This window comes from Podarcis erhardii (genome assembly GCF_964252035.2).
Source record: "Podarcis erhardii genome assembly, chromosome: 9".
Classification (NCBI taxonomy): Eukaryota; Metazoa; Chordata; class Lepidosauria; order Squamata; family Lacertidae; genus Podarcis; species Podarcis erhardii.
The window spans coordinates 5,246,111-5,258,403 of NC_138512.1; the positions used below are offsets into that span (position 1 = coordinate 5,246,111).

General features: G+C 45.2%; 1 protein-coding gene across 2 annotated transcripts in view; it reads left to right on the forward strand.

Moving 5' to 3' along the window:
• Positions 1 to 449: 449 nt before the first annotated feature.
• CC2D2A (coiled-coil and C2 domain containing 2A) overlaps positions 450 to 12,293 on the forward strand; it is a 51,844-nt gene continuing 40,000 nt past the window's right edge. Inside the window, exons 1-8 of one of the 2 annotated variants that reach the window (XM_081876191.1) lie at positions 450 to 566; positions 1,821 to 1,910; positions 5,435 to 5,523; positions 6,920 to 7,021; positions 8,278 to 8,379; positions 9,090 to 9,272; positions 10,234 to 10,396; positions 11,938 to 12,074. In XM_081876191.1, coding sequence (XP_081732317.1) covers positions 1,880 to 1,910; positions 5,435 to 5,523; positions 6,920 to 7,021; positions 8,278 to 8,379; positions 9,090 to 9,272; positions 10,234 to 10,396; positions 11,938 to 12,074 — 807 coding nt within the window. In that variant the 5' untranslated portion in view covers positions 450 to 566; positions 1,821 to 1,879. The remainder of the gene's footprint in view (positions 567 to 1,820; positions 1,911 to 5,434; positions 5,524 to 6,919; positions 7,022 to 8,277; positions 8,380 to 9,089; positions 9,273 to 10,233; positions 10,397 to 11,937; positions 12,075 to 12,293) is intronic. The other variant, XM_081876190.1, reaches the window with a different exon arrangement.

Consider the following 12,293-nt stretch of genomic DNA (forward strand, 5'->3'; position numbering starts at 1 on the left):
TTAGGGGGCGCAAATTACTTGCCTTGCCCCGGGTGCTGGCAACCCACGCTACGCCACTGGGGGGGTTTTAATATTCTGTTGGGAGCCACCCAAAGCGGCTGGGGAAACCCACGGGGTATATTATTATTATTATTAATTATTATTATTCAAGTTTGCACCCCGATTTCATATGATTTCCAAGGGCAGCTGCCGCCCCGATCCCAGGGGGCAGATATCTGAAACCCCCAGCGACCTACACGCCCGGAGGCCTCTGCCTCCGGTCCCCCCCCCTTGCATCCTCCCCCCGGCCCGCGCCCCGGACCCCGCGCAAGACCCGCGCCCAAAGGGGAGCCTGGCGCGCGGCTGCCGGCGGAGGGAGGAGCTCGGCGCCGGAGAGGAGAGCCCAAGCGCGCAGCCGCCGCAGGAAGGCAGGCAGGCAGGCAGGCGTCTCCGGCCCGCCCCGCCGTCTCCGGGGGAACGGCGGGCCGCGCCAGGGAGTCGGGCGCGCGCTTCCTCCGGGTCTTGCGCGGCCCGCGGGGGCCGCCAGAAATGAGGGGCCCGCCCGCCCGCCCTCGGAGGGGCAAAAGGTATGTGCAAAAAGGAGAGGGGGGCGCAGAGGAGAGGCGGCTCGGAAGCCGAGTGCATTTCTCCGTGGGGACGCCTTCCTCGGGGGGGGGGGGCGGCGGCCTGGGGCATTTCTGGGCCAAACCCCCACCTGCGAGTGAGGATGTTCCCGGCCATGCGCGTTCCAGCCCGCGAGCCCGGGCGCAGGGGCGCCAGCTGGAATCAAATACTTTGGGCCTGCCCCGCAGCATCCATACAAGACGCGGTGCGCGCACACCGCTTGAATGGCAGTGCCCATCAACTCGGAGTTGGTTCTTGTGCACAGTGACTCTTCTGAAATTCGAGATTAACCCCATTGGGCCACTCTTATACCGTAAAGTTGTTCCAAAGGATTATTTCAGAGATACCCCCCCCCCATCTGTTCTCTGGTTAATTTGTTCCCCCCAAAGTAATATTTATTGAAGTTTCCACAAGAAAAAAGTTACAGAAATGATAAAAAGAAAACACAAAAAGTTTATCATAAATGTCTCAACCTGAGCCCTAAACTGTAGTTACTATGGTTTATTGAAACAGCCATCTTCAAACCATGGTTTATGATTAATTGCAGTTTAGGGTTAAGATTAATCACAGGGGGAGGAGAATGCAAGAACATCTGAAAAGCCGGGTGCTTGTCTATGTCATGATAAACCATAGCTGTTATGTCGAAATGTAGTCATTGCGATACAAGCACAACTGATTGTGCTGAGAAGCTTCTTTGGAGCAAGCTGGTTTTATGGCCTTCTCACTGAGCAGCCACTGCCTCACTGGGTTAGCTGCAGATGCATCTCAGGCCACATTTACCTTCCACCACCTGTTAATGTGTTTCAGCTGCTTGACTGCTCACCTGTCTCCAGTTTCAGATGTGCAAAGAGGAGGTCTGAGCCTGAGCCCCTTCCCCAAACTTGTTTCTAACAACATTGCAAATCTTTGTTTTGCAAGCTAAAGTCATTTAGATAAGGAACTTGAGAACCCTCTCTGGCAAGCTCAGCCACATGCTCCTTCACGTACATAGAATAAAGTGTTCAAGCGAGATGCTCCTGGAATGAGCGGTGCAATGATGTGTGTGCACTAGTGAAAAGCAGCCACACACACATTTATTTCTTGCGTCATTGGGAAAGCCATCTTCCACCTGGGTCACCTAGAAGCCACCCATTGTTGCTTAGCAATGGGATCTCCAACCCTTTCTCACTCGCACTCCTTCTTCCCTCCCTCTCTTCTTGCCCAATCTGACTTGGAAGCTGCAGAGAGAAGACAAGAAGTGCCTAAGAGATAGGCGGCTGAGTGAGAGGGACACACTATGGCAACTACCAGTGACCGGTCACCACGCAGTAAGTGCTCCAATCATTTGGGACTGAGGGGTGGAGAGGGGCCTGCCCTTCCCTTGACCCATCTGCAGGAGTGGGCCTTGTTGAGCACGGATCACATTTGCCTGCCAGTACAAGAGGAGAATCAGTTCTGTTGGCTCAGCAGAAATTAACCATACACTCTAAAAAGAAGCAACTTGCTTCCCTTCAGCTCAAGGTCTAATGGGGAGTGGGAAAGTGTGTTGTTCCCATACTCCTGTCAGATGACTCCTGCTCTGAGCATCGGGCTCAGGATGATCTGGAACCTCCAGAAACTTAGGAACATCCCAGAACAACAGCCAAGGAGCAGCCATGACCCTCAGAAGGACCCTTCCTGCAGAAAGGGAGCTGAGCGTCTGAAGCAGGGGCAGAACAACCCCTTAGCCCCAGGAGTGATGGCATCTCTGGCCAGAAGCAGCTCTGCTTGTGGAGTAAAGGGCTACTCAGGAGTAGGTCCCTTAACATGTGAAGAACTCTCTGCAGAAAGCTCTAAGAGGCAGCAGCTGAGCCCAGGATATAATTGTGGAGCTCAGTGGGAGAGTTCTGATCATGACTTCTGTTTACCTAGCCCTTGAACTGCCCCTTGCCTGAATCCTTCTTAGATCTGCTTGCCTGAAATTGGACCTTGGTGAAGTTCCTTTGGAGAGGGATGGAAATAGTTTAGGATTTTAGGAGTAGGTCAAGAATGGACAGTAGAATACAGCAGGTTGAAAGGGACCACGTGATCCACAGGGACCTAGGTTTTGTGCATGTGACCCACAAATATTCCCACCCAGATTATTCCCACCCTCTAATGTGCTCCAGGCAGAAACAAGCACTGAACTGCAATACAATTGGACTGGATGTGTTCTGATCCTGTCTATTAAGTATGTATTTTCCTTGCTAAGATGAATTTTTCAGGAAACCTACATTGGTGTCTCTGCAGGCAAGAATGCTAATTTGCCATTCTCCCAGATGCTATGACATATATGAGATTAGGAATCCCTGCTTTCTACCTGAAAGTAGATCACGTGCATAGCTAGAAGAAGGTTCCTTTTAAGATGGCACTACAGTGGTGCCCCGCAAGACAAATGCCTTGCAAGACGGAAAACCCGCTAGACGAAAGGGTTTTCCGTTTTGGAGGCGCTTCGCAAAACGAATTTCCCTATGGGCTTGCTGCGCAAGACGAAAATGTCTTGCGAGTTCCTGCGGGGGTTTTTCCCATTTTTTCCCCTTTTCCTAAGCCCTAAGCCGCTTATCAGATAATCCGCTGATAAGACGCTTATCAGATAATCCGCTGATAAGCCACTTATCAGCTGATCCGCTAAAAGCCGCTAAACCGCTAATAGCGCTAATCCGCTAAACTGTCAATGGGCTTGCTTCACAAGACGAAAAAACCGCTATACGAAGAGCCTCACGGAACGGATTAATTTCGTCTTGCGAGGCACCACTGTATGTAACTTGATCTTTTAAAACATATATTCAGTGTGCAACTTGTCCTCACTAAATCTCTCTGCATTCTGATCTCTGCCTTCTCATGAGCGCTTTTACTCTGATTCTGGTTCCTCCCCCCACTAAATAGCTGTAACTTAATCATAATTGTTCTTGACGGTTGGGGATCTGCTGTCTCCCATTTTTTAAACAGTCTTGAAACGCTGAGATTATTCTCAAAACTTTTCTTTTCTTTTTCTTTTTTTGGTAGAGGGGTGGTGAGGAGGAATTGTGGCGTGTCCAGAACTTACTCAATGTCCCTAGGAGCCACTCAGTGTAATATTTATTTTGTTATCCTCATTCCCCGTCTGACAATGTGTATTTAAAATTACATCCATAGAATGAGTAACAATGGAAACAGGATACTTTCTTTTCCCTTTGAGTATTGCTCAACAGTTTTCTTAGCCTTTTTAAAGGCTAAAATCCCTTGGCAAAAATCTTTCATTTCCCTTTTGTTTAATCTTTGCAGTCTCTTGGATTCAGAACTACCATTTTAATTCCAAGGCACTGGCAGTATTTTAATCCCCTAATCAAGCAGACTAATAGTGAATAGAAAACAGCTGTGAATAATGAGGAAAAGGTGTTTTAGGAGACTTTAAAGATTTGACATTTATTCCCATGACAAATGCTGCAAGATGCAAACATTGTGGAGTTCATTCTCTGTTTCTAGTGCTGTTGTTAAGATGGCCACAGGGGTCGTGCCTCAGTACATTTTTATGAGCTGTGGGGGTTTTAGGAGTCTGCACAAGTTCACACACAAGGAGCAGTATCTGTATTTAGTCTGTCAGATACAAATCTTGATTGTAGTCCTTGATTTTTATTTTAATGAAAGGAGAAATGTTGGCCTGTTCCTTTCCTAGCTTCAAGTGTTACACCAGTGTGGTGTGGTGGTTAAGAGCAGTAGTCTCATAATCAGGTGAACCGGGTTCGATTCCCTGCTTCTCCACCTGCAGCTGCTGGGTGACCTTGGGCCAGTCCCACTTCTCTGAAGTCTCTCAGCCCCACTGTTTGTTGTGGGGGAGGAAGGGAAAGGAGAATGTTAGCCGCTTTGAGACTCCTTCGGGTAGTGATAAAGCGGGATATCAAATCCAAACTCCTCTTCTTCTTCTCTATTGCTGTAAAGAAAACTGTCTCTGAACAGCCTCTCCTCATTTGTATTCCTTACATTATTGTTGCACACAGACATTCTTTCACAAAAGCGTGAGGAAAGAAGTTAGAGTGGATTTTGTAGGAAGTCTTCTTTTCCCACCCACTGCCTATTGCAAAATGGCCTGAAGACCCCACTGCCCTTGAATACATTTCATGCAGGCATTTATCAAAAGATCCCAGAGTACAACATTAAGATCATAATGTATGCACCATAATAATAAAAACATAATATGCAGCATAATAATACACAGCATAATAATAACATAATCATAATAACAGCCCCCCCCCGGCATTTAACAGGCCATAGATTATTTCAGTGGCTGAGGGCTTGGGTAAAGAGGAATATTTTCACCTGCCATCTAAAGACATGTAATGATGGCGAGCCTCTCTGGGGAGAGCATTTCACAGATGCGGAGCCACTGCAGAAAAGGCCCATTCTCATGTTGTACAAAGTTAATGTTCATGTTAATTTCATTCCTACCCAATTTTGCCTCTGGCCCAGGCCACCACTGGCATGTAAACCTCCCACCAGGAAAATAGTGTGATTTGGAATCAGTTTACTGGGATAGATGGGATAGATGTTGTCTGATCCAACAATGCAGTTATTAAGTTCTTAAGTGTTTGCATTCTCTGTTTTGATAGAGCAGAACCTACCAGCTAGATTGGTTAATGTACAGTCTTACTGAGAGCCTTGATTGCTAAACTATAAGATTTCCATAATAAAACATGTTTTTTCTTAACCTTAAGCGTCTTCTTTCAAAGTTTATTCCTCTCTAACCCAGATTTCCAAATGCTGTAAATGTTTTGAAAAGTTCTCTTAACGCAGTGTCAGATTAATCTCCAGTCTGAGGATTCTTTTGAAATTTATGGTATTGCTTTCTCCTGTACAGGCTTGCCTCCAGCTCCAGGTACCTCGGGGACAAGCTTTGCGGAGTTTTCCATGAGAGAGCGAATGAGAGAGAAACTGAAAGCTGCACGGGTGAGACTACGGGTGTAAAAATTTTAAAATGAACTCTGGTGGTTTAGTGCTTATCAGTCTGGAAATGAAACAGGGCCGCCCTAAAACAAGGAAGAAGTGGCTGCCTGCTTGGAGACTCCCTAGCCATGCAGAGCTATCCATGGTTTCCAAATGCTTGGCAATTTGGCCTGCAAATGGCCTGACCAAAGACCTTTGAGCTTCCTGATTTGAGGACATAGAGTCAAGAAAATAGTAGAGTTGTTCCTCTCATCTGGGGGGAGCATCTCCCAAGTCCACGTTGAATGCCATTGTAAATCACATTGAAGACATGAACTTCTGTATCTGTGGAATGGGGTGCAGGGACTGAGTGGGAGGAAAGAGGTGCTGTGTTTCAACCAAAGCTAGGTGTGGGTGAAAACAAGGCATACTAACCGCCGTACCCACTCCAAACCCGAACTGCATTGGAAGAACCCTTCTCTAGGCTGACTGGAGGCCTAGACTAGAGCGCTCCTAGGTTAGAGAGGTGCACTGCATCATTCTCTTGCTGATCCCAGTAATAATCCCAGTGTTGGTGTTGACCTTTAAAGCCCTAAACGGCCTCGGCCCAGTATACCTGAAGGAGCATCTCCACCCCCATCGTTCTGCCCGGACGCTGAGGTCCAGCGCCGAGGGCCTTCTGGCGGTTCCCTCATTGCGAGAAGCAAAGCTACAGGGAACCAGGCAGAGGGCCTTCTCGGTAGTGGCGCCTGCCCTGTGGAACGCCCTCCCATCAGATGTCAAAGCGATAAATAACTACCTGACATTCAGAAGACATCTTAAGGCAGCCCTGTTCAGGGAAGTTTTTAATCTGTGATATTTTAGTGTATTTTTGGTTTCTATGGAAGCCGCCCAGAGTGGCTGGGGAAACCCAGCCAGATGGACGGGGTACAAATAATAAATTATTATTATTATTATTATTATTATTATTATATACAACATTTCTGGTTTCTTCCTTAACATACCTATTAACGTGCTGCTTGCTGACACCACATGCTTTCTGATAAGGACTCTTGTTACCAATTTTAAACAGCTAATTTCACCTGTTCTAATAATAGATTGTTGGTTAGAGGAAATATTTGTATTCTAAGTTGAGATTTGCCAAGATACTTAAACTGCTATGAAATAATATCACAATCTGTACACAGTGTGTTCATGTTAGCAAACCAGAAAATCGAAAGAGTTGGGCTACAACTTTGAAGCCAGGAGATTGTGTATGCAGGAGTAGCATCTGGGTAGAATTTGGGAGTTTCTTCTTCATCTGACCTATTAACAGCTCTTTGTGTAAGCTGTCAAGCTGTTTTTTGTATTTCCTGGTTGTAGACTGTTAACGGAAAGCAGCACATAACTAATGAAAGCTAAGATTCTTCCCTCTGTTTAGTCTAAAGCAGAAAGTGCTCTTCTGCAAGAAGCCTCAGGTCCTCATCTGCGGTCCCTGAAAAGCCTCAGAGGGAGGAAAGAACAAGCTAGTTTGGAGAATGAGGTGAGCAGATTGTCAATCCCTGTGTTGTTTCCCTTCATTACATCAAAATATTTCACAAGAAAGAGATGGATTGTCTGACATTTGGAAGGTTAATTTAATTCCTTTTTGATGACTTATACCAGTTCTTACTCTTATTTTTTTGTAAACCATCCCCTGTTTAGCAGAAATTGCACACGGTAACCCTGTACACTGAGTAGGAATCACTAAGTTTTAGGGAATCAAATGAAAGTTGCAGCCTATGTGAGGTTGAGCAAAATAACCTTTTGCACCAGACAGGTGTCCTGGGTGTCACCCTTAATTGTAGTTCTTTCATCTTGTTATGCCCTTCCTCCACAGCGTTCAGGGCAGTTTTCATGATGTCACTTGTTCCCTTTTTACCCCTCTGACAAGTCTGAGAGACGGGTCAGGCTGAGAGATGATGACTGCCCTAAGATCACCCAGTAAGCTTTGTAGCTGAGTAGGCATTGTTTTGTTTTTAATTTTGCGGCTGGACAAGTGTGTGTTTTATCAACCAGCTGTTTTTTAAAAAGAGATAGGAGGTTTGACTATTCCTGTCATCCCCAGTGGAAAAGGACCGAGATCTGACTCTGCAGTGTTGAAAACCCTTGCTTGTGTTGGTGATGCTTCCATTTCAGTTGAGCAGGCATTAACCTCTGCTTCCAGCGGCTGCAGCTCAGCAGCAGTAAGTGGGTGAAGGGAACAAGTCCAGAGTCAGCCCTGCAGCACCAAGGAACTGTCTTATCACGCGCCCAAAAACTGAGTGGGAATTTCAACCCAGGGCTCCCTAGTCTAAGTCTAACACTCTGTCTGCTGCTCTACACTAGAACTCTGTATCATGCGCCCCTCCAGAGCTTGCCAGAACTATTACGTTCTAGGGCAGTGGTCTCAAATGGAATTGGGCACTCAGCTCTTAAGCCCCATTGCAGAGCCACAGAGGGTGTGTATTGTAGTGACACTGCATGTAGTGATGCCGTGAACTGGCTTCAGTTTGGAGCACAACTTGACACACATTTGCTGTCTCTAACAGTGGCCAACCTGACCTCTGCTGATAGAGATGCAGGGTGTGTGTGTGTGTGTGTGTGTGTACGCATGTATATATGCATGCACAAAAACATTTTATTTTATTTAGATCCCCCATCATTTTCCACATGTTGCATGGCCAACATGTGACAACACCTAAAATACACACTTCCCCACATTCCACCACTCATAATTAACAGTGATCATTAACAGTGTGTGTGTGTGTGTATGTGCAGGTAGATGAAGGTGAACTGAGTGCAACAGAAGAGAATAAATGCAAGGTGTCAGCAAGAGTAAAGTTCCATGATTCTGTCAAAAAAGTCAAGCAAAAATCACAGGTAAGGGCTGATCTTATTTTAAAATAAAACGTGAGGTGTATAATTGCAATTTAAAATACACAGGCTGAGCCAGCCAGTCCTTTATGTGTACCATCTGTTATGTGCTGCTTTCCTCTCCCCAGAGAGTGATTTCTTGGGGAGTGGTCCCGTTCCTGGAGGAGCAGCAGCAGCAGGAGGGGTGGGGGGTGGGGAGCGTGTGGCAGGTGACCAGATCAACCCTGTAGTTTGTAAAACAGCCTGCAGTCTCTCCAATTCTTCTGCATAAAGAGGCCTCCCTTCTCAACTCCCAAAGTATGCACATTCAGTATGTTTGCTTCAGTATAAATGAACAAAGTAAAACAGTTCTTTATTAAAAAGTAATAAACATATCAGTTGGTTGACAGTATAATCCCAAGGCTTGCTGAGCCTGCAAATATTTGCAGGGACTACGAAATATTAGCTGCTGCGTTTAATGAAAAGATTGCGAAACGTGACTTTTCAACAAGAGAGTTGGCTGTATATGATGCACAAGTTCAAATATTTTGGTTTGGAGTGTACAAGTTTTTTTAAATAAAAAATCTGGGGGAAGCAATCTGTGTTTTGTATTGTAAACTGCCCTATGAACAGTGGTGTAGAAATATCAATTAAAAAATAATTTTAACTGTTTTGTTTTCATTGAAATATTGCACTGTGAAACTGATCTATAATTACCTTTTTTCCATTCGTTCCAGACTAGTTATCCTTCTTCTGAAGAAGCCTATAATTTCTTCACTTTCAATTTTGGTCCTGAACCAGAGAATGTTGTGGATGACATGCAAGACAAGACTAAGGGTGTGTTGAATCTAGATGGCAAGGAGAGGGAAAATCAGGAATCTGCACTCAGCCCCCGAGAAGAACAAGAAGAAAATGAAATGGTACTAATGAAATTATGTGTCCCTACCTGTTTGGGCAAGGTTTTAGTGTTAGTTATTTGTTTTGTATGGTATATGAAACTTGGAAGTGTGCAGCCAGCAGATGATGGGCAGCAGAATCCTATCTATATGACTATTTGACTTGTCCTTGCATATTGAGCTTAATGGCACACCTGACATTTAAGCACATAATGTCCACCAGCCCAGACTTTTGTCTGAAATTCTGGCGATGCACTGCAAGAAAGTGTGGGCGATGCTGACCTAGTGAGACCAATATTCTAACTTAGTAGTTTCCTGAGTACAGGCGTGATTTGTGCAAGCATAGCCTTTGTGCTGAAGATGCTTGAGTGTAATTCTGAAGTGATGGACATGAGGCAGGAGTTGATAATGCAGGTGAGCTGCGCACAGGTGAGCTGCATTCAGGCTGCCGGCCAGCCCTATGGAGTCTCCTTTTATTGACACAAATATGCAAAAAATATGCATTTTGGGCTGTGAGCTTTACACATCTTCTGGTCCCGAGATAGTGGGGTGGTACAAAGTTATTTTGGCACCTGTTTCCACCGCATCATTTTCCTCTTGCACAGTGTATGACGAAGGAGACAAAAGGTCTCAGAGACAAAGGTTGCAGACAGGACACCGTAGACTACTGAGACCGCAAAAGGTTAGACAGAGGGAACGATGTTCAGGCAGCTGTGGCTTTGTCTGTGGGGGGGGGAGTGTGCCCCGCACCCCAAAGTCATGCGTGCAGGCAGGCTGAAGCTGCCTGCGGGTGGGGAGTGTCCTCCCTCCGGACCCAGCGATCATCCCTACATAATTCAAATAATGAGTGGGAAGTTTTTAATATACCAGCAATGTGGTGGCTGAAAAAAACATTTGCATATGCAGACCTGTGAAGTATGATGTCGTTTGTCCAGGGATTATGATGAAAAGTTGTTGTTTTTTAATGTTTGCATGTGAAATGCAGGATGAAGAGGAGCATCTTGTTCATGAAAAAGAGGGTGATGACCTATTCCTTATAGAACACACAGCCCCAGACTTCCTAGTGACGAGACCTGCAGAATATGAAAGCTACTCTGCACGCGTGCAGAAAGAGAGAGAAATACTGTTCACCCCGAGTATGCGAAGAGGTATGCCTGGCGTATTTTTACTGTGAGGTTTTGTGTGTTATTCAAGTTGTTAATGTGCCACTTGTAGTTGCAATAATTATTAGTCAAGCTTATGGGTCCATAAGTAAAGGACATGTTTTCAGAATGATTGGGTTATGAAATAATTCAAGATATATTTGATGTACAACAAAACAATTCTGAAATGCTCTAGGTGGGTGGTTTGTCTCATACATTGCCAAGGAAACATCCATCCAGACTTTGATCTGCCAAGAACAAAACACCTGTCATTAATCTCTGTTGGCTATCACTTCTCAAAAACTAAATGTACCCAATACTGCAGTCCAAAGCACAGTTAACATGGAAATACAGTAGTTTAAATAGCCTCTATTTTTTATTTTTAAATTCAAAATCAGAGAGCCAAATCACAGTGAAAGTAAGGATATGGTCAGGTATGTAATTTACTGATGGTATGGAAGTGACATGATAAGCTGTATCTTCATAAGGGATTTTTTTGCTGTTGCTGCAGAATTCAGAGGGGTGGTACTAAGGGGATGTAGTTGCAATGTAGGACTGAAGCTGCAAGACCAAGACAAACGTACATGATGAAGGGCCAAAAAAAAATCATTAAAATTACACTGCGCGCGCGCACTCTCTCTCTCTCTCTATATATATATAAAACATCCAGCCTGAATAATTGTTCTCGTTTTTTTAAAAAGCCACTATTTGTTGTGGTGGTTGGTCCTAAGAAAAGTATAATTTTGCCACCAGTTGTTCCCTTCATTTTTCTGTAAAAATAAGCTTTAATTGCTCAAGGTTTGTGCATACTTTTGCATTTTTCTTCTTTGATGATTCTGACCCATCAATTTTTACAGCAGATTATTAAGGTAGGTTTGTATAGGACTACTCAAAAGCTAGGGACGCAGGTGGCACTGTGGGTAAAACCTCAGTGCCTAGGACTTGCCGATCGTATGGTAGGCAGTTCGAATCCCCGCGGTGGGGTGAGCTCCCGTCGTTCGGTCCCAGCTCCTGCCCACCTAGCAGTTCGAAAGCACTCTTAAGTGCAAGTAGATAAATAGGTAGATAAATAGTACCACTTTATAGTGGGAAGGTAAACGGCATTTCCGTGTGCGGCACTGGTGCTGGCTCGCCAGAGCAGTTTCGTCACGCTGGCCACGTGACCCAGAAGTGTCTTTGGATGGCGCCGGCTCACGGCCTCTAGAGCGAGATGAGCACGCAACCCTAGAGTCGGACACGACTGGCCCGTACCGGCAGGGGTACCTTTACCTTTACTCAAAAGCTATTAACATTTATTTCTTATTCATCTCAGTTAGACAGACCCTTTGACTTAAGGACACCTAGAGTTCTAGTTCTCAGCCATGTGCTTGGATCATTCACTGCTTCTGTCTTGAGTTCTCTGTCTGTAATATGGGTATAGCAACTCCTCTCAAAGCTAAACAAATATTGCAAAGAAAAGTGCATGTTGAGAGTACAACATGTAATGGCAACATTACTGGACTAGTGGCTAATAGTATGTTTGTGTACTGTGTGTCTCTTGCTTTTAGTGCCTGCCTCTCTGAAGGTACCAGAAAATATGCAGCCAAGGTACCTTGAGGATGAAGGTCTGTATACAGGAGTGCGTCCTGCTGTCTCACTGTCAAACCAAAATATTGTAGAGAACAGGATTCTCAAGCAGGAACAGGTAACATTGTCCTCTCCTTTTTCTCATTTTGGTGCCACGAATGCAGGCATTTTGGGGGAGGCAACTACGGTACCTTGTGATTCTCAAATGACTCACTCAAGCAGTGCCTCACTTCAGCATCATAAAAGTTAATGCAGGCGGAATCTTCCTTCACACAATGTAGGAAAAGATGTGGCCTCGTGATTTTCGGTGGCTAGGTGATCCTGCTACGTTGAAAAT